This window comes from Phragmites australis, chromosome 11 (assembly GCF_958298935.1).
Source record: "Phragmites australis chromosome 11, lpPhrAust1.1, whole genome shotgun sequence".
Taxonomy (NCBI): domain Eukaryota; kingdom Viridiplantae; phylum Streptophyta; class Magnoliopsida; order Poales; family Poaceae; genus Phragmites; species Phragmites australis.
This window is the reverse complement of record NC_084931.1, coordinates 26,866,042-26,890,611: the sequence shown is the minus strand read 5'-3', so window position 1 is coordinate 26,890,611 and position 24,570 is coordinate 26,866,042. Positions and strand designations below refer to the sequence as shown.

At 43.1% G+C, this 24,570-nt stretch overlaps 2 protein-coding genes across 2 annotated transcripts; both read right to left on the bottom strand.

Moving 5' to 3' along the window:
- Positions 1-130: 130 nt before the first annotated feature.
- LOC133884440 (transcription factor ILR3-like) lies at positions 131-2,116 on the bottom strand. The gene is made up of 5 exons (XM_062323858.1): positions 1,715-2,116; positions 1,550-1,618; positions 1,043-1,120; positions 756-918; positions 131-663 (listed from the first exon to the last, which is right to left on the bottom strand). Exons 1-5 carry the CDS (start codon positions 1,822-1,824, stop codon positions 379-381), a joined length of 705 nt encoding a protein of 234 aa, XP_062179842.1. The 5' UTR covers positions 1,825-2,116; the 3' UTR covers positions 131-378.
- A 10,771-nt stretch (positions 2,117-12,887) lies between these two features.
- LOC133885341 (BEL1-like homeodomain protein 9) lies at positions 12,888-18,043 on the bottom strand. Its single transcript, XM_062325038.1, has 4 exons — positions 16,933-18,043; positions 15,781-16,151; positions 13,934-13,994; positions 12,888-13,750 (listed from the first exon to the last, which is right to left on the bottom strand). Exons 1-4 carry the CDS (start codon positions 17,593-17,595, stop codon positions 13,157-13,159), a joined length of 1,689 nt encoding a protein of 562 aa, XP_062181022.1. The 5' UTR covers positions 17,596-18,043; the 3' UTR covers positions 12,888-13,156.
- Positions 18,044-24,570: the final 6,527 nt, after the last annotated feature.

Here is a 24,570-nt window from a genome sequence, read left to right as displayed (position 1 = left end):
TTACTTGTACATCTATCACAGGAGGCCAGGATGTCATGAACTCGTAGCATCGTGTCCCAACCTACATTCTTTTAGGCCATGGTCTGGGTCCAAATCACACCATTATCAACATTTTCTGAAAACATCATCCTGGTTTAATGATATCACCTCCATTACTTTAACATTGGGGCTGTTACATAGACTGCTCCAATTGGCAATGATCACCGGACTATTATATCTGGTTACTTTTGATCATTATCCAAGGCACAATCATAAAAACTTCTACACAATCAGCACCTGAAGTTTTTCTTCAGGCATGCTTTGGTCAAATTCTACACCACGAGCAAGCTCAATACACGAGGCAATGCATCACCGATCAATGATGCCATGACCAGTTGATTACGCGACGGGCGGCCAGTGCGCCGGGTCCTTGGACGTGTCAAGGGACGTCGGCGGTATCCACTGCCAGAATGCGGCAGGCGGCGGGTAGCTGGTGTACGGGACGAACTTGCCAGCGTGAGCAAACGCCGCCGGGTGGAACGACGGGGCAGCAGCTGCGGCGGGGTGAGTGACGAACTGCGCCGGAGCGGCGGCTGCGGCGCTGACGCCCTTGAGCATCTGCTCCAGCCTCTCCCTCTCGGCCTTCAGCCTCGTCTTCTCGTCTCGCAGTTCAGACTTCTCAGCCTGCATTCACATTGAAACATACGATCTCTGAACTTTGTTTCTTCATACGAATGGTTTAAAGGCGGTCAGCAGGGTAATAGATGTTGGTCTACCTTGAGGCTCTTGATGGAGTCCTGGAGTGATTCGTTTGATTTCTTGAGCTTCTGAGCCTCGGCACGCAGCTGGCTCAGGAGGCGCGCAGCATCGCTTAGAATGGCGACTTTGTCAGCCTTTGGTGGCTTCCCGGGCTCCAAGACGGCACAAAGCTCATTGAACCTGGAGTGGATCACAGGAAATGGGTCAGAGATTATAATACTCGGTGCGGCAAAGTCTGAACATATCCAGTACTGAAGCAGTGTGAGATTGATGGGCGAATCAAAGTCTGAACTCCGAAATTTACCTTTCGTTGAGCTTGTCTCGCCGGAGCTTTTCACGGCAAGCCTTGGTGCCGGGTGGTGCGCTGGACTCTGGCCGGGATCTGCTAAGAGGAAAGGAGAAGAAAAAAACCCGTCAAATTACGCTCGTGAATTCTAGGTCAATAGAATTGGTCCTAAAGTTTGTGATGCTCCTTGCATCAATGAAAATCGGCAAGACTCATAGTTGCCAAAGTGGAGTAAACTTGGAAGTGTCTGCAAGCAATACTATGAATTGGCATCATATCTTGTAATCGAACACTTGCCCTTTCCTGAACCACTGCTGCCAGTACTTCTACCTTTCTTCTCAACCAAATCGAACTGCAATTATTAGGCCACATAACTCAAACAGAAGTACAATACTAGTAGCAACAAACAAGCAATCCCCAAACATACCATGATCGTGGCACGGCTACTCCTCGACATGCAAATCACTGGGCTTGACTATAGGATAAATTAACCAGTTGAAGCAAATTAAAGAGATAAAAGATTGCCTTTTCTTGGGGCCGGAGTTGTCCTGGACGCCGTCCTCCTTCCTGGGAGCATCGAACCCCAGTATGACGCTGCAAACCAACCAATCAACCGCCAACAGTAAGCAAGCAACCCATCAAGAAACCACCGTCCATCCAAGCAGCAGAGCCGATGATGAAGAAGCTCACCTGGAGACGGCCGGGTCGTCCACCATGTAGATGAACTCCGACCCCTGGATCTCCTCCTCCACGAGCCCGTAGTCCAGCAGCCACCCGCCGGCCTGCCCCCCGCAGCTCATCGCTACCAGCTAGCCCGGAGAAGATCTTTCGGGGGCCGCGGGGCGGGCAAGAGCCTTGGGAGCGGAGATCGCCTTCCTTGCCGGGTGGGGGGATCGTGTGTTGTGCTTGTGCCTACGGCCTACCTCCGCTGCCGCGGCCTTTCTGCCTTTTGGCGCGTCTAAACAACACGCAACATGGATGGCCTCCCTCCCTGCCCCAGGGGTGCCTTTTCGCGAATAAAATACGGTGCGGGTGCGGGCGAGACGGGGCCAACGCGGTCGCGTCGCTGGTTGGCCCCGGCGGACGGATGGTTCCGGCGGAGTCGCTATTTTAATCAGGGGTGGGGAGGCGCGGTGCGTGTCGAGCTGGTCGCTTCAGAAAATGGGATTTCAGTGTTCAGTGGGGCTGGCCCAGCGTTTGAGCCGTCTGGAGCTGGTATCACGTATTTACAGACTGAACTCAATTTATAGTGTTACATATGATAAAATTTTTTATATTTTTTCCTGATTTCATAATGAATTTATGGATTTTTTTTATCATAAATCATGCTATAAAATAGGTTTAAACATTAAATATTTGAGATCAAGTCTTTTAAGATTATTTTCCGTGTAGCTACGCAAGCTCACATCACGCCGGGGACGTATCATCAAGCTCACATCACGCCGGGGACGTATCATCGGCACGGGTCCACTCGGAGCAACCGAGCGGCCGCGCGCACGGGGGTCGAGATTCGGAGGCCTTTCGGCAGAACCTCTTGGACGGTTGGACCGACCCCGTCTTGCCCATCTCCTTCGGTTACACTTTGCTTTCAACGTGTGGCGGCAGCCACTTTACACGGTCACCACGCCATCACGGCGATGCTGTAGACCTGCAGTGTTGCGTGAGAAGATTCAGAGATGCACGCCACTGCAGAACATGCCTCAATTCGTAGCGGATTTGGTTGAATGAGGTTACAACTCATGAGAATATTAATTGTGCCTTGTATGAACCTTCTTTTGTCGAATGTGGATTGCGGAGCATCCAAACACCATTTTGAATAATTTATCTATTTTATATTTTTTATAACTGTACAAGCACTCTTCTATAATATTTATATCGTTTATATACATAACTCGTGATAATTTCACCTTTCATCTCCCTCTCTGATGATAGTCTATGATTGATATAGATTCCTTATCCTTTTCCTCTAGATGCTGATGAGTCTCCTAAGTAAGATCTCTTACCGATGACTATCAATTATTAGACTTTTTGGCTTTTTGGTTGCTGCCGACAGAGTACTAGATGATATTTTGGTAATTTTTCAAAAATCGATATTATTTTTGTAATCTTTCATTAAAATATTATTTTTTTAAAAAAAATCTCTTTTCGAGTTCACATCCAACGCCTTCCAAGAAATGCTAGCATATCTTTAGGCCTGTGGCAGGAGCACGCAAGCCGCAAAGATCCCGAACATCGATTAACATATTCCATCTACTTAGCTTCCAGAATCCGATTAAGATATATAGTCACAAACCGAGACCTTGTCCGCCACAGTGTTTGTGAGCTCTTGGAGAACGGGAAAGGCCGTTGTCCAGCCAACTTGTCAAGGCCTGTGAGAGGGACGGATACTAGAAAGGACTAGGAGTATAGTGTATTGTTTATCCATCATTCTTGCAGAAGCGTGATGGGTTAGAGGGAGAAAGGGGCTTATCATCGACTGTGCGCGCGTGGCCTGTTGGGAGGCTAGGCTGCCTTCTACAGTTCCACCCAACAGTGCAATTGGGTGTTGGGTGATGTTAGCGTCCACTTCCGTGATCGATTCAAGTAACGACACGATTCGGGATACAATATGAGAATTGGGGGTGGAAAAAGAACATGTAGTTTAGAAAGTAGAGTAGAGGTACAGAAGAAACTCTAATATAGACGGTAGCAAATGCAAACAAGCTAAGTAGGGGCTCGTCACCTCTCTTCCTCTTTCTCTTCTTTTTCCTCTCTGTTCCTTTTTCTTCCTGTCCCTCATCTATTGTAGAAAATTATTAGGGTAAAAAGAATAAGGGGCTTATAGAGAAAGCAGAGGTTAAAGAATGGAGAATCTAGAGGAGAGGAGGAGGAAGAGGAATAAAGACAGAGGTAGGAGAAGCCGGTGTGACTATTCTGTTCATCGATGCCTTTATCCTCTGTTGTTCCTTATTTATGTAGTACAAGCGGGTTCGAAACTGAGGCTCGCTTGTCGTATCGGCTCTTAGCACGCGGCCCGCCCAACTGAGATGATGGCCCATCAAATGATGGAAGATTCTGAGTTTTTATATTTTTATATTTTTTAACACAAAAATTTATTTAAATATATCCCAGATGAAAGATTTGTAAAAATAGGCTACCACTCTCTTATAAAACGGTTAGACCCTTATCACCCCTTGAAAGGGCGGTAAGCAGTCCATCCGCAGCCACATACTCTTACCGCTCTTTCATAAAACGGGTAGGCCTTACAACCCTCTGAAAGGGCGATAAGCCCCCAATGTATGAACAGTAACCATGATCACCTTTTTAGTGATTTTGTGGCATGCGAAGCCCATAAGTTTCTGTGCAAGGAGCTCGAGGAAATTTCAAATTACTATTTTGCTATGCGAGAAGACATATATACCATATTATGGTGGATCATCTCTAGGCCGCTGCCGGCTTCTCATGGTGTGATGCTGCCTTCTTGCTTAGTGAATACCATGACGAGATCCATGGATGGGAACGCTATGACGAAACTGTCATCGATGCACGTACCGGAGGGCGGAGGTGGGAGGGGTGATGGCGCGGGAGGTCGATTGCTCCGCTGTGAAAGGCAACAGCGGCATGGGGCGCGTAGCCGTGCCCAGTGCGGTGCCCGGGCCACACGACAGGTTACAAATTCGTCGGTTATGGGTCGAAATTCGCTTCGATAATATAAACCGATTGGTTACCAAATTTGAAGTCAAAAAATTAAATTAAAAAATCAGAAAAAAATCTAAAATATACTAGAGACAATTTAAAAACTTTTGTGAAATTTTTTTCAAAAATAATGTTGTTTTCATCATATTCTATAGGGAGAAAGTTTAAGAAAAAAAGAAAAAACTTGAAGCGCGCAGCTCATTTATTAACTCATGTTAAGAAAAATCTTAACATGCAAACACATATTTTTTTTAGGGTGCATCTTAACAGGATTTTTAAAATTAGTTTCACTTCAGTTAGAGTTTTATTAATTTCTCCATAATTTTTACAAAGTGTGAATATATTAAGAAAAAACACTGTAATTAACTTTTCATGTCTACCATTATTTTTCCTACATAAAGAATAGTATAAGTAAACTAATAAAAATAACTTCACTAATTTTAGAGATGTGATTGGTTAGTTATGAATTAATCTAGCTGCAACGTATTTATACAATCATGTATGTTACAATAACTATTTCATAAATTCATGTATTTTTAAAAGACATAAGATCATGTAAGAAAGCTAATAAAATTAGTTTCGTGATTTTTGGATTAACAAAGAGTAAACTACGCATTTAATTTGGTTTAGCAAATAGATTTTTTTACAGAAAATATTCAACTTTTTATGAGTATAAATACTTTTATCATGTATATCATGTTATATAAAACCAACAAAATTTGTTTCACTTGATTTAAAGCTCAGATAAATTAGTTATTAATTTTACAAGGTTAAACCATTTTTTATTTTTTAACATCATTGAAATTAAAGAAAACCGTTTGATAAACCGTTAAAACCGAACGGTTACTGATAAAATCGAGTGGTTACCGACAATACGAAAAATACAAAAAATGCGCTCGATAAATCGGTGAAACCGCTCGGTAACTGGTGCAAACCGAGCGGTTACCGTTTGGTCGATTCGGTTCGAATTCTCGACGAATTTCAAATTTGATCTAGTGAATTCAAATAAATTCTCGTCAAATTTCGCGCATTTATCATTGTAACAGCGATTTTTCGGTTACCGTCAGATCTTGAATTTCGTGCTCCAAACAATTTTGTTAACCCTTGCGCGCGACACTTAGCGGAGGCGGGAGCGCGGAGCCCATCGTGCAAGTACTGGCCCCTCTTTGGTCCGGGTGTTGGGCTGCCTGACGCGGACGCAGTGCGGTCGACCGTGTCATATGTTCGGCGTCAGGCCTTCGGCAGGTGGTTTGTAGGGTGTCAGATTGGGTATGGGCTGGCACTATTTTTTGTTGGAACGTGCAGGCAGTAGGCGTACTATTGGGTTGTGGGCCGTGAGGGCTGCTCTGAGTTGAGCGTCCGTGCAATCTTCCGTTTTCTCATTTCTCACAGAGGTCCATCGTCATCCTCTCCAAAGAAAAAAAAGGAGTGTGGCTCATCACGCCCGAAACTGATCCAGCTAATAGTCTAATTTCCTCTAAAAAATAAAAGTCTGATTCCTCTTAAAAAAATAAAAGTCTAAAGTAGCGTCTGATCCAACGTGTTGTTGCAGAACTTTTAGCCTCTTATACTGCCAGCTTCAAGTTGCCCTATCAAATGAGTTATGATTTTGATTTTGTTTGTGATATTTATATTTGTCTTTCAATCTATGTGTATCATGGTGGTGCAGAGACTGAAAATGAACTAGTTGTATCTTTTTATTATAATGATAGGAGATAATATATTTTTTTATCAAAGTACTAGAAACTAAGAGCAAATATGTCACGCTCATGTTCATCCAAATTTTAGAGCGTCTGTTGACAAGCGTGACCCATCGGATGAATGGTGAGTACAAAATCTAGAATGTATAAACTATCCTTTTTGTGATTTTCCATCCCGTCCATCTTTTAAGAATTTGCCGCTCGATGTTCTGTTTTAGAGTTATATGGCTCTACATCTCGGTTGATCTATAGGCGACTATGAACAGGAAGACATGCACCGACGGGTCCATGAATCTCCTTCCAAGCCCGTATTGAAGATAAACATGACCGTTTCAACCAGAAACATGTCTGAAACAAGTAATGCAAAATGAAAGCTATTACTGCAAATTTGAACATGTGGTGATGAAGCAAGCAAGCACCTTGAGGAAGCATGGGATGGAGCTGACGAGCGAGCCACCAATGGTGAGGAACGTCGAGAAGTGGCAAGCATAGATGACATTCTCGATTCGTGCCTTCAGCTCCGACCCCTACGTCGTCCCAGGCAGCCCCACCGATCAGAATTGCAACCAGTGCACGTAGTGGTGGCCTCCATGCCCACCTGCCCACCCATCCTTCGCCTGCGCGCCCACCCATCGCCCCGTCCATGCTCACGTGCCCATGGGGCTTGTGCAACACAGTGAGAGGCCGGTGGGGGAGGCTGGTGAGGGGAGAGAGGGGCCGGTGAGGGGAGAGAGGTGGGAAAGAGAGGCTGGTGAGGGGAGAGAGAGAGAGACTAGTGTGGGACTGAGGGGAGAGAAGTGCCGGTGAAGAGATAATGGAGAGAGAAAGGAGATAAACTAGACTTAAGCACGAGCAAAAATCACGATGTATTAAAATTTTGGATCCACTGAGAGTATCATTGTTGGTTCAAATTATAAATTGATACTGGTACTATCAGTGCTGATTTATAATTCAAGTCAACACTGATATCGAGTTACGAACTAGCACTAATCACTGATTGAGCACGAAAAGTTACGAACTGATACTAATACTTCATCAATGCCGGTTCTAGTCTAGCCGGTACTTATGACCCGACTCCGATGACCTGTTTTGTTGTAGTGAGTAGCCATCACCATAGAAATGAGGAAGGAATGTGGCAAAAGCTATGCAAAAACAAATATCTTACAAGCAAACCCTCACACGAGTAGAAGGCAAGCCACGAGATTCACATTTGTGGTCAAGTCCCATGGAAGAGAAGTCTCACGACAATCAAAAATGAATTCCTAAAGTAGGAAACATTACAGATACAAGCATTACCTCAGAACCGGTTATTATAGATAGATTTTAAACTATATCATAGATGGTTATAGTTTCTATCTCTACAAAATTTATGATACCAATCTTGTTACAAACGGTTATAACTCTATTTGTAAATGAATTTTCTGAAAAATCGTCTGTGCGTAATAAGGATCGTAGAAACCCGTCTGTGAGTAATAAGCGTCACAGATGGTTTTGTTGAAACACATTTGTGTTAATTGTCATAAACGGAGTTTTTTTAAAAAAAAAATCGTATGTGTGACTGTTTCCCTTATAAGCAATTTTGCTTCTTGGCTGCCCTCATGATATGGCATATACACTTTATAATTCATAAATTAAACAACATATTGACACATTATTTATAACATCAATCACATATTATTCATAATAACGATCACATATTGTTCAGAACATAAAACACACATATTTATATATTACAAACGTTAAGAAAATCACGTAGATGCACATCACACATTGTTTAGAACAAATAAATCTAGCTAGATATACATAATCCCTAGCTATAAATCATTGACGATAATATCTTTCAAAAGGACGAGATGATAAACATCATGGTGACATCATCTTCTGGAAGAATGAAATGATCAACACCATTGGTCGACGTTGTCTTCCAAAAAGATGAAATCCATCCCCCTACATTTCAGCACAACGTTAACCTAGGCATAATCTTTAATGAGCATATCATAATCATTCAGATCGAGCTCCATCTTGATTACCTAACACATGAGCTAGAACCAGAATACGTTGCTGCTAAACAGGTAGCTATGGTTAAGCAAGAAATAAGTGTTCAAACGAGTCTTGCAGTTCACAAAATATCTCCATTGTGACAAACAACAATGGAGAAAATTTTATTCGCAAGAACAGAATGGAGCACACGATTCACAACAAAAATAGGATCCACGTAGGTGCCCTTCATAGCAACAAAGAACACAAAATTCACCCGTCCGAAGTCAACACCAAGCATCCACACCATGGAAGCAGTCATAGGGACAACCCTATCCTGCCACCTCATGATTGCCATGAGCTGAGCTATTGTAGATCCGCGATGGAAACAACGCATTGCCCTCAGCTACACAGATCAAAGCAAAACCTAACAAACCATAAATAAACTGCGATAAAAACCCTATGATACTCACCTCAGTGTAGTAAAAGGGATTCGACCCCTAGATCTTGCTTCTCTTATGTGGAAAAATCTATAGCTATGTGTATGCGGAAGATATGAACATTAGGAAGTTAACGAATAGAGCGAGGATGAACACTTCTCATCGCTTTATATTGAGGGGAGACGAGCGAGTTATATGTGCGGGAAGCCAAAGAGTTAGGGGAGACGAGCGGATTGTGTGTGTGGGAAATAAAAAAGACCAAAAGAGATAAGCGATCAAATTTAAAATAGTTCCCCTGCCTTTAAATATAGACTTTTTTTTTTAAGTTTCCCTATGTCTATCATACAGACACAAACAAATCTGATAAAAAAGTGTCTGTGATAATATCTGAGACATGTTTTTTTGAAAGCCGTTTGTGTCTGTATGATAGAAATAAACAGATTTCTAAAATCATATGTGAGTTGAGGCACGCTTAGATGGCAGTATTGTTATAGATATATCTGTCTTAGCAATCGTCTGAGGGTATTTTATTAGTGACGAGTTTTAAGAAATTATCTATAATACTTCGTCTACACTTATTTTATGGTAGTGATAATGGTACCTAAATAAAATTTTAGGAAGACACATAGCTTGACAACATACGATTAAGAAAAAAAACCTTCTCTATTTAATATGGTGAGGAATAAACGTGTCACCGTTGCGAAAGTGATAAATACCATTCCACTCTATATTCTTCGATAGACAGATCATAGGAGATAAGCTAATTGTTTGGCACTCATTGGTGTGTAAATTAGCTGACGTGAGTTTATCTCAAGAAAAGGACATTTGAAAGTGGAAACTACATACGAATAGTAATTTTCAGTTCCATCCATGTATCAACAAATGATAAGTCAGACCAAATCCTTTTCTCATAAAATCGTTTGAAGTTTAAAGCTCCTTCTAAAGATAAAAATATTCTTATGGTATATTGAAAAAATGTGTAATATTGATTAAAGATAACCTAGTAAAAGGACATTAGGACGAAGTAAAAAAATACAGCTTTTGCAATCACAACAAAAGCATTCAACACTTTTTTTATTGCCACATTGCTAGATCAATTTGACCAGTTGTGAGGATTGCTCTAGGTATAAATACACCCAAGGGCATTTCCCATATGAGGGGGGTGGCTTGGGCATGTTGGTCTTGCATATAAGAGAATGATCTTAGTCGGGATGACTGCTTGATGTTAGACTATATGCTATGCTGTAGTGATATTATGTTTAAGAGAACAACAATTACATCTTTTAAGCAAACAATCTTCTAATGTAACTACTGGATGAGATACTGGAGGTTGTCATAGAAGGAGAGAAAGAGAGGACATAAGTATGATGTGCTAGGCATTAGAGGTTGTCGCTATAAATTTCTTCAGGAATAATGGAAGCGGTTTAACAATAGTTTGCGTGTTAGATGATATATTAACATTATGTGATATACTATTTGTTTATTATAGTAAGTGTGTGATGATATAATATAATAACAAACCAGACTGTGTACGTCTCATGGTCTAAAAAAACTACTAGAAACGAGAACCAAACGAGTCAGCAGCGAAGACCGAACAAGCCCAACAAACCAAATAATTTCTCTTTAAAAAAGATGGCTATGAGTACCGATGACTTGTTTATCTATCCATGCAGGCTGGCTACTGCAGACTGTGTCAGTGCAAGGCTACAAGCCAGGGCAAGGGGGCGAGGACGGTACATGCATGATGCAAAAGCCGGGCCTCCGCTATCCGTCCAATCCACTTCCTGCCCTCGACGTTTACTTGCACTCCAGTTCGGCTCCGCTCAGCTCAGTGTGTCCCTGCCTGCCCGCCTGCCCGATGCCCGCCTTCTGCCACCCGCGTTTCCCAAGAAAAGTAATTATTCTATGCGGGAGCAGTGGTGCATGTCATTTCCGAGGCGAAAGCACGTTGCGCCCCTGCCACTGTGGGAGGTGGTGGTGACAGCCGCGGCAGGAGCAGGCGGAGGAGAGGAGATGGCCACTCGGATTAGACAAACAAAAGCCAAGAGGGGCCGGCCATGAGTGAGGAGCATCTCGTCGAAAGTGGCAAGGCAAATCCAGAGACGGATCCGTCAGATCGATCGGCCATATCTTAAGAGTGGAAAGAACATATGCTTAACGAGAACCCACTACAGCGGCGTGGATTAGCTAGTTAAAGAAAAGGCCATTGGCCTTTAGCTTTGGGCGCTCTGGCACTTCCATGGTGCTGTGGCCCATGAATGCAGATATGAAATGCATGCACCTGCTGTGCTCCTATCCCATGATTGATAAATTACATGGAGAAGCAAATGAGGAAAGGTCTTTGCGTTAAAGAAGAAGCTGGCACCACTGATCAGAGAAGGAAACACTGAAGCAGGCAAAGGTTTACCAGTATTTGCAGTTGCTCACTGCCAGAGTGAAAAGATGTCTAGTAACTAGTACTGTGCAAGAGACCATCTCTCTCTAGTCTCTTGCATAATGATTGAAAAGATTTATGGAATGCTAGTAATTTAAGCTGTTGATTCTTGACCGAAGAAAATTCGACGACAAAAAGGAACGAAGCACCTATAAATTGGCCCTCTTGGTGCCATCGTAAGGTAGACTACGTTTTCTCCTCCCCAAAATGGAATACACTACAGCTACGTTACCAGTAGCAGTACAGCAGTACTGTACTGATCGAACACACAACGCGTCTTGCTGAAAGATGTTTACAGGTTACAGCTCGCGCAGTGTTGATATGAGTTAATGTGATACCGATTCGACAAGAGCGTGTTCTCATTTTCACGTCAAAAACCATAGGTCTACAAAAGCAAGGAACTGGAATGTCTTGGCAGCCTTTCCTCTCCTCAAGTCTCATGCCAATATGCCACGCATGCACAGAAGAGATGAAGCTCTGTGCTTTATCACAAACTCCAGTTCCCCTTCCCTTCCATGAGTGGCAATGATAACCCTGCTTTATCCACGAAGGAGAAAGGCAGCAGCACATCATACTTCATACGTACTCATCTTATTCAGTAGGCATGCAGAATCAGAGAGCAATAATCTGCCCATGCGGCCATGCACCACTAGACTAGAGCCTGGAAAAGAAAGCTTGCAACAGTGCCCGTTTTAAACAAGCGCTAGTAAGACCATCTCTAACGGTTTCCTTTCAGGGGCCAAAATCCCTTCACGACGGGATTTTCGTTCCCTTCAGCGCTCCAACGGTTTCCCTTCACGGTTCCCGTCACGACGGGATTCCCAGGGTCATTCCCTTCAGAACGGGATTCTCTCTCCATTCCCTTCGCGATTCCCCTCGAGGGGAAGCTGTTGGAGATGAGAGGAAATAAAGGGAATGAGAACGGGGAAGGGAATCGGGAAGGGAACGAAATGAAGGGAATATGGTTGGAGATGGTCTAACTTTCTGGAGAGAAGTTGCAGCAGCAGTAGTCACTGACGTGCATGGATTCCCTCCACGCAAAAAAGAGAGTGCATGGAGCCCCCCCAGCTGTTATTCTACTCCTCGCTAAAGCGTACATCAAATCAGGTGCTGCAAGACCGTGGGCCAACTGATCCCAGGTAACATGGGCTTTTTACCCTGGGGAAAAGTGAGAAAAAAAACAACCCACAAGGACAGGTTGATCATGACATTGCCCATTCACTGCTGGCTAATTGGCCAGTTGTTTAGTGTGTTGTTCAAGGCAAAAACCAGTGGAAGCTAGGTTAGCAGATGGGCTATGATAGGCACAGCTCAGCCCTAACAGGTGGTGTTAGGGTGATGACAAAGCCAGTGGAAGCTAGGTTATAGCAGATGGACAAATCATGGCCTGTCCAAACTTTAGGAGGCTACTCCATCTAAGGATGCAAGATCTGGCACAGATTAATACTGCCACCAGCTGCTTTATTAGTTTAATGGAGGACATGTAAAGGCTAACTATACAGCATGCGTGAAGATAAGGCTACCCGATCCAGTCATATTTTAGGGCTACACATTGAAGCTACAGCTGTAAATTATTGTGACAAACATTTCAGCTTGTTGGGGATGATGGAGCATGAACCCTTCATTTGCCATGGGAATCTAGAATCACCTCAATTGCATGTCAAAGGAATAGTACATGTTCAAAGCTTAATAATCTGGGATTAGAACAAATAGGGTACATCACTACAACAGATCTTGGAAGGTATAGTCATGCCCTCTATAGCCCCTACAGTGTCAAATATTGACAACATTGATTCCTGGATCTACATGGGAGGCACACGGGCGCCCCTTTTTCTTCAACCATCCTACCTCTAGTACAATACATCTGGATCACATTTGCATATTGTGCCGCGGCTCATATCCTTGATCAACCAACAAAGTCATGGACCAAATGGCCACCAATCTCCTTGGTGAAATGCCGGTCCGGGCCTCCGAATGACCCCATCACGTAGGCGTCGCTGACGTCCTCCAGTCCGAAACGGTGCGCGAGGTTGAGCGGAAGCGCAGCTGGAAGGGGCTCGGCGATGTAGGTCCGGTTGTTCTGGTGAAGGCCGAGGGTGAGGGACACACCGCCGTTGGCGGCGCCACCAACGCCAACGCCGACACCTTCAGCTTGCCGGGGGTATGACAATGCAAGGTTGCTGTGGTGCGCGGCCAGCCCGTTGTATGCAAAACTCACCTGGCCTTGCATGTCGTGGTGCATCTGGGCTAGATCGTCTTGGATGTGCCGGGTGGCCGGGGAGCTGAGGTTCCTCGGCACGCCGCTGCTTTGCCCCCAATGCGAGCTTGAAGGATCAGAAGGCTTCCCGCTGCTGTCTGATGAATGTTGGGTTTGTTGCATCCCGAGCTGGTTCTTGTCGAGAGATGAGTTGTTCTGCAGCTGCCGCATCTCCAGGTTGTGAATTTCTTCGACCATTGGCTTCCAGAGCCTCACCCTTGCGTTGATAAACCAGTTTGACACCTGCTCATCGAATTTCTAAACTTTTCAGGGACACAATGTTCAATAGTATTTTGATTTCACAGAGAGATGGTGAAATGACAATGCAATACTTTGTTTTAACTGTTCACAGCCGTTGCTAATGGCCAAACTTCCGGCACTATTATTGGTTCTTCAACGCAAAAAATTTGAGACAATGTTACTTACCTGGTTCCTTGTTAACCCCGTTTGTTTAGCCAGCATATGTTTATCACTATCAGTTGGGTACCTGGAAAGCAAGCGCCCATCAAACATGAGATTGTGAATGAATAATGCAGCAAAACTGAACTCCAATTCTAATACAAGGATTTATTCCAATTAAAAAATAATAGCACATCACGTCATCACTTTTATGCACATAGTGTCTTTCGTTTCCAAAAAAATAAAAAGGGAAAAAAGGTACATAGTATTGATCATGAAAAATTCTCGTCAGCCTTATCAACCAAACTTTGATGCCACGTATATAAGTCGATACTGTGATAAAATTTTCAATATTAAGTATTGGAACCATATAATATGAGTTGAGGCCAAGGGCCAGCATAAAGGCATCACAAATTTTAGGTCTCAACAAGTCTTAAGATAAATCCTACATGTGCTGGTTTGGCTTAAGGCCTGATTGTTTTACTTTAACCTCTGTAAGGTAGGTCCCACTCAAAAAAAAAAAAAATCTTCATGCGGCTCCAATTGGTGGTAATGGCAGGTGGTGGAGAGAAGGAGAATCAATATAGAAACAATATTTTATTGCTTGAGGCCCTCAAGGTTAAAGATCGGACATAGCAATATGAACCTTAAGGTTCCCTTTTGTAATATATAAAATCGGGTCTTAAGACCACCTTTTTGGCTTACAACTCTTTTTTTTGCATAGATGCCCTAAGATAAGGATTGGGAGAAAAAAATTACATGGCAAAATAAACAAAGTTTGTGGTATGAGACCTACTCCCTTTATTCATGCAAACAAGTGATCGTCTGATCGTCTCACATTGGCAGTCTCTTAAGCAAGACTTTGGTCACCGACTTTCTATTGTGATATATTTGTAAAACCTAGTAAACAATAACATTATTAAACCTTTAAAAACTTTTAGACTTGTATCAACATTCTCGCATGCCTGATCCAAATGATCATAGTGGTTCCGATTGGTCAAACTTATAATAGTTTGCTTGCATTCACTATAGAAGGAACTTTGATAAGAGGGACCTCGTAACAGACTAGGTGCTGTGGCAGTTTAATTCCAACTGATATTACAATCAACCATTACCACCATACCAATCACAAAAGGCGGCTATATAATGACCACTGTACATTAGGATTTGGTACCTAAGTTTCTTTCTTTTTTCCATTTTCCAAGTTGTACAGCAAAGGATGAGTAAGGATGAACTAATGTCAAGTGGGCCCCAAGTGTAAATCCGAAACAAAAGGCATCTAATGATAGTTCAAAGTAGTTCATAACTGACAGAAATGTAAGCAATAAGACAGTAATCAATCAGCAACAGTGTTCGATGAGGTGGAATAAAATTTATTCACTGTTGATAACTCCATGAAAAGAATTTCTGAACACACTTTTTATCTGTTAGACATATGCATGGAAAGTAGTGGCTATTGTGCACTTATCGCAAGCAAAAACACAACCATAGTACATGCACATGAAAATAATAGAAGCTTTCAATAAAGCAAATGAATTTTAGCCGTTGGTTTGGTTGGAACTATCTAGGCATTTATCGTATATCTCGGATATATGCATGATTCTCTCACTAACAGGAATCATGATCACGTTGCGCAAGCAGCATATCATCATAACATGTCATGTCAAGTTACCCAATATATACACTTGCCAAATGCACCTACGCACCATAACATAGCAATTTCGAAATTGCACAACCGTAATATTTGTGCTCACTGCTCAGCACCCAAACCCAGTACTGTGTGCACAAACTAACAATTCTTAGAAAGATCAGTTCCCTCGACTAGGAATTAATTCGGACACAACAAGATCAGAAGGTATCATATATATACTTACGGATGCAAGAAGTGTTCGAACAGCCATGCACGAAGAACGGACACCGCGCGCTCAGGAAGGCCCCTTTGCGGCCTCCAAATGTTGTGAGGTTGGTTGAACGCATTGGCGTTGTTTCCCCTAAGGAGGCCTGCGCCACCTCCCATAAGAGCAAAGTTCGCCATATCCTCCTTGCGGATACCATCATTGGCGGCGATCTTACTCGTGTTGCGTAGTTGGCTTAGAATCATGCTCTTCAGACACTTGAAATGCTTCGACATTGTCCGAAGGGCCATAGAAGCAAACGGGGCCGCATTGCTCAGCCCCGCAACGGCCTCAAACGAGGAGATCACAGCTTGTAGCTGCTGGTAGTACTGTTTGTATCGCTTGCAAACCTGCATGACCGAGAAAGAATTTAATCCTAACTAGTGAGTGCAGCCAATAACCCAGGAAATTCAGGGTAGGACATGTATGAAGATTTTTGTTCTCCCTTAATAGACAAAACTTCACCAAAGCATGTGTCATCCTAATCAAGGAATTAGGAATAAAAGACGTTATTACATATTTTGTTTGGCTAAATTACAACCGTTGGACAATAGAAAATTTTCTAACAAAAAATAGTGACCAGATAAACAGAATCTTTTAGCAGCTTACACTGATACATATAGCATCCTTTGAAAAGAAGACAAAACTCTAGGAATCTTATCAAGTAGCTACTTCGAAAATTTATATGGGACAACGTTAGAGCATCCTGAGGAATTTAGATCATTCAGTTTCATGTTCATGAACTGATGTGCTATTCTTTGATAAAAAACCAGTACTTCTCAACCAGTAGCTAGTTTTACAAGTGAAAAAAAATAACAGCAACAGCTCAACATCAACAGTGCCAAACATTGATTTTATACATATAATAATCAAAGAAACATATCCAAAACAACTCAAATCACAATCCATATCTATTATCATCAAATCACAGGCACAAGAAATAAGCTGTGCAAGCACAGTAAATAAAGATTCACACAGGCTGTAGCATCCATGATGTGACCATGAGTTGTTCGTTAGATTCTTCTCAACGACGAAGAAATAATTACGACATGAAACATAAGCGAAAGAAGTGTTTTGTTCAAAAGATGGTGAAACCAAGAGGCAAAATAGAGATCCTAGTAATTAACTCACGTCTTCCATGAGGGAGATGAGCCTGGTCTTCCTCCACTGCTGCTCGGTGCCGGAGACAGTGACCGCCTCGGCGGGTGCTCGATCACCGCCATCCATGTCATGGTCCACGTCCTCCACCGCGTCCATAGCATCCATGTCGAGCAACCCCTCGTCGCAGCGCCGGTCCACCTGCGCGGGCCCTCCGCCGACGTCGCAGATCTCCTCGAGCAGCTTCTGCGCGGGCCCGAGGAACCTGGACCGGCCTAACACCGCCGCGTACCCCGTGAAGGGGCCGTACGGCCCCGTGACGGCACCGGCGGCGAGCTGCCTCCGCGGCGCGGGCGGAGGGTTCGAGCACGCCGAGGACAGCGAGAGCGCGAAGTTCTGGCTCGGGATCTGGGCCACGCCGCCCGGCAGCGCGTGTGCGACCAGCTGCGCGTGCGGGTGCGCCAGCGTCGGGCTGTGTGGCGAGTAGGACGATGTCGACGAGGACGCGTAGGAGTAGAACGGCGGGGGCAGTGGCCACGAGCCGGGCGGGGGCGAGTCAGCCGGGTCGGGCGGAAACCGCAGCTTCTCGCGCCGGCTGTGCTGCGGCACGTGGTAGAGCTGCCCCGCGCCCTGCCCGAGCAGCAGGTGCTGGTGCTCGCCGCCGCCCCCGTATCCGCCGCCCGCCGCTGAGGACATGTCTGTCCGCGCACGAGCGTCGCGCCCGTACGCGTACTGGCGCGACTTACACGCAGCGAGTAAGGGCGGAGAGAAAGAGAGAGACAGATAATAGAGCACGAGCGACGGGCGGCTCCGCACTGGCCGGGGGCTGGGAGGGGAACTGCAGTCGGCAGTACAGGCTGCCGCGTTGCTTTGTCCCGCGTCCCGGCCGCGCGCTTTTGTGCGGCTCTGGTGATGGCGTTGGTGGTGGAGGCGTTCGGCTCTCGGGGTCGGGGTGTGCCTTTCTTTCTGCAAAGGTTCGTGGCAGAGAGAGGGGGGGGGGGAGGTGAAAAAGAGGCGCGCGACGGCGAGAGGGCTCGCAAGGACGGGAAATGGTGAGCAGTGAAAGCGAAAGGCAGAAAGGGACCTGGTGCCTGTCTGCTCGTGTGATTGTGGTGCGAGCCTGCGAGAGGGGGGCGGGGCGGGGCGCGGTTGTGCCTGTGCGTGCGGCCGAGACCAGGGAGAGGGGGTTTTGTACTTCGGCGCCGGGTAAACTCCAACTTCGCCAGGTTTTATGGCCGCTGGGTTGGCCGATAGCGGGGACTTGGCGTTCTGGGTGGCTGTGCTGCTTTTCGACGGCTGTTCTCCCGATTTGGTCAGGGAACTGGACAAACTCACCGAGTCACCCGGTAGATTTCGAGGCTAATTTTCAGTAATACAGTTATACTTGGTATATATAACTCTAATGCAATGTATAATAGGGATATAATATGCGTTCGTTTATTTACGGTAAAAAATGTAGTATTTATATACAATTAACCTGAGTTGACACGATCATGTTTCACTAAAGTACTCTTAGCATAATAGTGTCTTTTGTTTTTTAAAATATCGGTAAAACTTGTAAGTATATGTATACATTTACATCACTATACACATTGTCTACTAAAGACCAGTAATGTGAAAATTTGAAGATTAACAAAGTCACCATAAACATTTCACCATCAACTCACACATGCACATATTGAAAAGAAAAATAAGAAGCTCAAAGGTTGACAAAATCACCACAGACACTTTGTTGTCTACATGTACATTATCTACCACTAAAAAAACCGTCTTGCCTGAGACATACATAGAGCAAACATATGGTTTGACCCGTGGTGGATAGAGAGAGAATGAAAAAGAAGAATTATTTTCCGCACACCATCACAACAGAACTTACAATTCTTTATATTGCCGAAGCTACAACAGTCTCATTCAACAATAGCGGATCAAGAGCAAGCCATGTTCAGGCGTTACAAGCGTGGGCAGTAAAAAGGGAGTAGTGGAGAGATTAGCTAGCTAACTAGTTACAAGACCAAGTCATCTATCTATTTTAACACGCCCCCACAATCTCAACTGACATCCACGAGATTGAGATTGTTCTTCAGTCTTTTAACCGAGAACTTGATCTTGACTCGGGATAAACATGATCTCCAAGGCTTTGCGTGCGACTCTTTCCCTGACAAAATGAAAATCGATTTCGATGTGTTTGTTTTATCGGTGGAACATAGGGTTGACTGAAAAGTATGCAGCTCCAAAATTTTCGCACCAAAGAACATGAGGTCGGCTTTGAAAAAATTTTGAGTTCACCTAGAAGCAATTGAACCCAGATGACCTTAGCAATGAGCTAGACTTTTGTACTCTGCCTCAGTGCTAGACCGTGAGATCGCCTATTATTTTCTTGAGCTCCATGACATGAGATTACTCCCAAAATACATTGCAAATCCACTGGTGGACCTTTTGTTGTCTGGGCAACCAGCCCAATCAACATTCGAAAGTGCACTGACCAGCTCGGATGAAGACCCGGTGATGTTTAGGGTTCAAACCAATTGAAAGTGTGAATTTGATGTGCCTTAGAATTCTTTTGACAGCACTCTAGTGGGTTGAAGTTGGTGAATGCAAGAACTTACAGACTCGATTTACTGTAAATGCTATGTCAGGTTGAGTTAGGGTGAGATACTAAAGTGCTTTTACTATACTTCAATACTTGAATGCATCTTCAGGTGATAATGCTTCCCCATCTGTTCTGCTTGGTTTTTCTAATATCACAAGGACTGGCCATTGGTTTGCAATGTTGCATATTATATTTCTTTAGAAGATCAGATGCATATTTGAACTGTGTTAGTGTGATGCCATTGGTGGAGTGTTTCACTTCAATTCCCAAGAAATAGTGTACATTTCCCAGATCTTTGATTGCAAATTCTTGTTTCAGCTGATAAAGAAGATTTGCAACAATCTGATCTGATGAGCCTATAATGATAATATCATTAACATATACATGAGCACATACAATCACTGTCCCTTTTTTGAAAATGAACAGAGATGTATCTGCCTGTGAGGACTTGAATCCGAGCTCTTGCAGCCAGCTACTAAGTTTAGAGTGTCATGCCCTTGGTGCTTGTTTTAGCCCATATATAGCCTTCTTCAATCTGCAAATATGACTATGATAGTTCAAATCTTCATACCCAGGTAGCTGCTTCATGAACACTTTCTCCTCAAGAATGCCATGCAAAAATGCATTATGCATATCTAGCTGCTTGAGAGTCTATCCCCTTGTCACTCCAATTGACAATATGAGTCTCATTGTTGATGATTTGACCACAAGGCTAAAGGTCTTTCATAGTCAATGCCAAACCTTTATTTGAACCCCTTTGCCACTAATCTGGCCTTGAACCTATCAACTAATCCATTTGGTTTTCTCTTGACTTTATACACTCACTTGCAGTCTACCACATTCATACCTCTCTTTGGTGCTACAGTTCCCAATTACTATTCTTGAGCAATGACTGATACTCAATATCCATGTATCCATGGCATGTTTCCAATTTTTGTCCTGCAGTGTAGCCCTATAATCATCAGGTTCTTTAGTGGTTGCAATAGCTGCATACCTCATTGTGCCATCAATGTATCTTTTGGGAACCATAATATTGTTTCTGAGCCTGGTGTGCATGGGATGTTGTCCTTCCATAGCAGTGACTGATGAAGAGTCATCTGTAGGGGCTGATGAAGAATTGCAATCACCAGATGCATCACCAATTTCTGGTCCAGTGGTATTAGAAACACTAGGTAAAGAATATTCAGTTGACTAACACGCCGTTATCTCACTGTTGTCGACACCTTCATGATCCTACATAGGACTTGACTCAGGCTAAAAATCAAGGTTAGACTGAATAGACTCATAGTCATTAGTCACAAGGTCACTCCTAATAGGATTATATGTTGGCAAGAGAATTTGCTCTTCAAATTTAACAAAGACAGAAGAAATTTTGGTAGAAAAGGGAAATAGAGATTCATCAAAGATTGCATCTTTGGATATGTGCACTCTGCCTATTTTACTGTCAAGGCACATATACCCCTTATGAAGATTTCTATACCCTATAAACACACACTGTTTTGTTCTGAACTAAAACTTGTGCTGGTTGCAGGGTCCAAGGTTAGAAAAACAAGCACATCCAAAGGTTTTTAGTAGAGTGTAATCAAGTTTATTTTTGAACAAAAGCTCCTAGGATGGCATATTGTGCAACCTTGCTAGGCAACTATTTATGATATATTATGCATATTGGAATGTCTCATCCCAAAACTTTAGCGGCATATGGGCTTGAGCAAGGAGTGAGAGTGCAACTTCAATTATGTGTCTTTGTTTTCTCTCAGCTAATCCATTTTGCTCTCTCAGCTAAGCCATTTTGCTGATGTATGTGGACATGATACTCTATGAGATATACCCTTTTCAACAAGAAGAGCATGCATTTTTTGGTATTCTCCACCCCAATCAGACTATAAGCACAAATTCTTTTGCCAACTTTCAACTCAACATGCTTTTGGAATTCAACGATAATTCTTGCTACATGAGCTTTGCACTTTAACAAACAAAGCCACGTAAATTTACCGTAATCATCTACAAAACTAACATATTACTTGAACCCATTGACAAAGGTATGTGCTGGCCCCCAAAAATTTGAATGTACAAGTTCCAGTGGAGAAGATGATGCATTATTATCACACCCGATTTTAAAACGGAACAAAACCATATGTAAACTACATATATATCATGATCAAGTTTCATACGTATAACAAATTCATTAGTGTATCATATACAGTGTCATTATTACAACGTTTAACTTAAATAAATATAAAGGACCTCAAGGTCTTAACCAAAGCACACTAGCAAAACACAGCGAATCTCCCATCTTCCATATGCAATCGTCCGAGGGTCTACCATCCTAGAAGTCCCCATCTTCGTCCGTGAAGTAGTCTAGTTCTCCTTCATTGTCTGAGCAACGATTTGAAGTATATTTGTATAGAAATAACAAGTGTGAGTACATGTTGTACTCCGCAAGTGTGAAAAATAAATGACATACAAGCTTGAATAAAGGAACATGCTATTACAGGTACAATTTGCATAAATACCAACTATGCTAACGCAAGAGTTATACATCCTATTTAACTAGGTGATTCATCATTAAACTTTCACTTTTAGAAACATCTACACATGTTTCCCAATCATCTGAAATTCACATCAGGTTCCCAAACCAACTAACTTAATACCCATCGTAAGTAACAAAAAACATCCACTACTACCCATCACAGGTAACGACCCATCAAATGTTACCCATCATAGGTAACAACTCACCAACAAAACCAACAAAACCACCCTAAACAAAACCAATTAATCATGTGAAGGGACCACGCTGCTCTTAACCTTGAGCACGACTGATATATATTAGTTTTACACTCTACAGAGGTCGTCCAACTTTACCACGAGTTGTGATTTCCATGTTGTAGTGTTTACAAGACACTTAACACACTTTCATGGTGTGCCACCCAGAGATCACTACAAGGCTGTTACAAAGCATTCTCCCAACAAGATTAAGCCTACTAAAATTTCACCGCAGTCAAAGTGGAGTCACACCGCCCAAAAGCCCCCTCTTGCGGCTTGTAGCTCCATAAAGAATCACTCTTCTGTTCTACTACACCACCATTGACTCATTCTATGTTGAGGATAATTGGCCAGACCGTACCATATAAGCCTCGTGGTTGAACTGTTAATCGGGGTTACTTGTTTTACGAACCGGTCCTTAAGATACCGAGAAGTCACTACCACCATCCATAGTGTTTCACGCACCATCATCAACCAATCTTCTACTCGACATCCCTATGTTCCATGTTGCTACACAATTACCGGAATTCCTAACTCTTAGTTGAACAGTTCATTAGTCATGTCTAACCAACAACCCAACCACACCCTTGTGAAAAGCTAAGCATAAGCTACCCAACATAACCATTATTGACAACTAGGGCAACAAGGGCTATATGGAACATGATACTATAAGTAAATGAGATTCAGAATTAACAGCATGCATGTTTGAAATAAATAACGCATTTGAGAAAATGGGATCAAAATATTCAAGGACACTTTCCTCTTCCAACTTCTTGTTTAGACTCTTCAAATGATGCACAACTCGGCAAGTCTAGGTCCTGTGTATGTGGTCTTGACCGGGATGAAATGAGCAGCCTTCATCAATCGATCCACTATAACCCAAATAGAATCATAACTAGATTGAGTTTGGGGGCAATCTAACGATAAAATCCATACTGATTTTTTCCTATTTTCACTCTGTTACTTTCAAAGGTTGAAGCAATCCAGCGGGTCTCTGGTGTTTGGCTTTGACTCGCTGACATATATCACATACTGCTACATACTCTGCAATATCTCTCTTCATGTCGTACCACCAATATCGATTTTTAAGATCTTTATACATCTTGGTGCTTCCGGTGTGAATAGAATATGCAGACTCATGCGCTTCTCGAAGTATAGTCTCCTTGATGGGTTTCATATCTAGGACACAGATACGCTTCTCAAACCATACAATACCATTCTCATCCTCGGTAAATCCTAGGGCTTTGCCATCCTTAATATGTTGCTTGATTTCTGAAATCTTCTCATCCTTGAGTTGTCCTTTAAGAATATGTTGTTCTAGAGTTGAATCAACTTCCATTATCATGGCTTCTGCATTGTTTACTAATCCGAGATTGAGCTTTTCAAACTCTTTCTATAACTCGAGTTGACTGTCTTGCACGGACATCCTACTGAGATGAACCTTTCTACTTAAGGCATTGGCTAGTACATTTGCCTTTACAGGATGATAATTGATTTCCAAGTCATAATCCTTGATAAGCTCTAACCATCTATGCCGCCTAAGGTTGAGATCAGGCTGAGTAAAGATATACTTCAAACTCTTATGATCTAAATAAATCTCACACCTTTTTTCAATCAAGTAGTGTCTCTATATCTTGAGTGCATATACTACGATAGCTAACTCTAAATCATGTGTTGGGTAGTTCTGCTCATGCTTTCTCAACTACCACATGGTTCACATGGCCTCTAGCAACATTCTGCTTTGCTTGACTCTAGGGCTGATTCCCATTGCGATTCTGCTACTGATTTGCACCTTCGGTGGGTGGGTGACTTAGACACTTTTGAGGGCATTGGTAGGCAAAGTATCCCTCCATTCCACATTAAAAATAGGCTTTTCCCTTGGTGGAAACTCGAGTGTTGTTACCAGTGTTGTTACTCCTTTGAGAGGATAATTTGAAGTGCGGGGCGCTTAAAAATTGGAGTGCTAGTACTATCCTGCATTCCTAGAGGAGCTTTGATTTGTTGATTGTATCATGGGATGATTGTAATACTGACAAGAATGATTCATAGATTGAGAGTGTGATGAGTCATAATGGGGCCTGGTGTTGCTGCTCGACTGTCTTAGGTGGTCCATCTTGTGCTTGCGCTCAATCTTGTTTCTCTTGTGCTCCAGGATGAGAGCACGATCTACAATGGCTTCGAAGCTCTTGAAATCACGAGAAGCTAGAGAATACTGCATTCCATCATTTAATCCTTTTAAGAAATAATGTTTGGTATCCAAATTTTTTGGGGCATACCTGGACAGCTGAGTGAATCTAGTGACATACTCACACACGGTC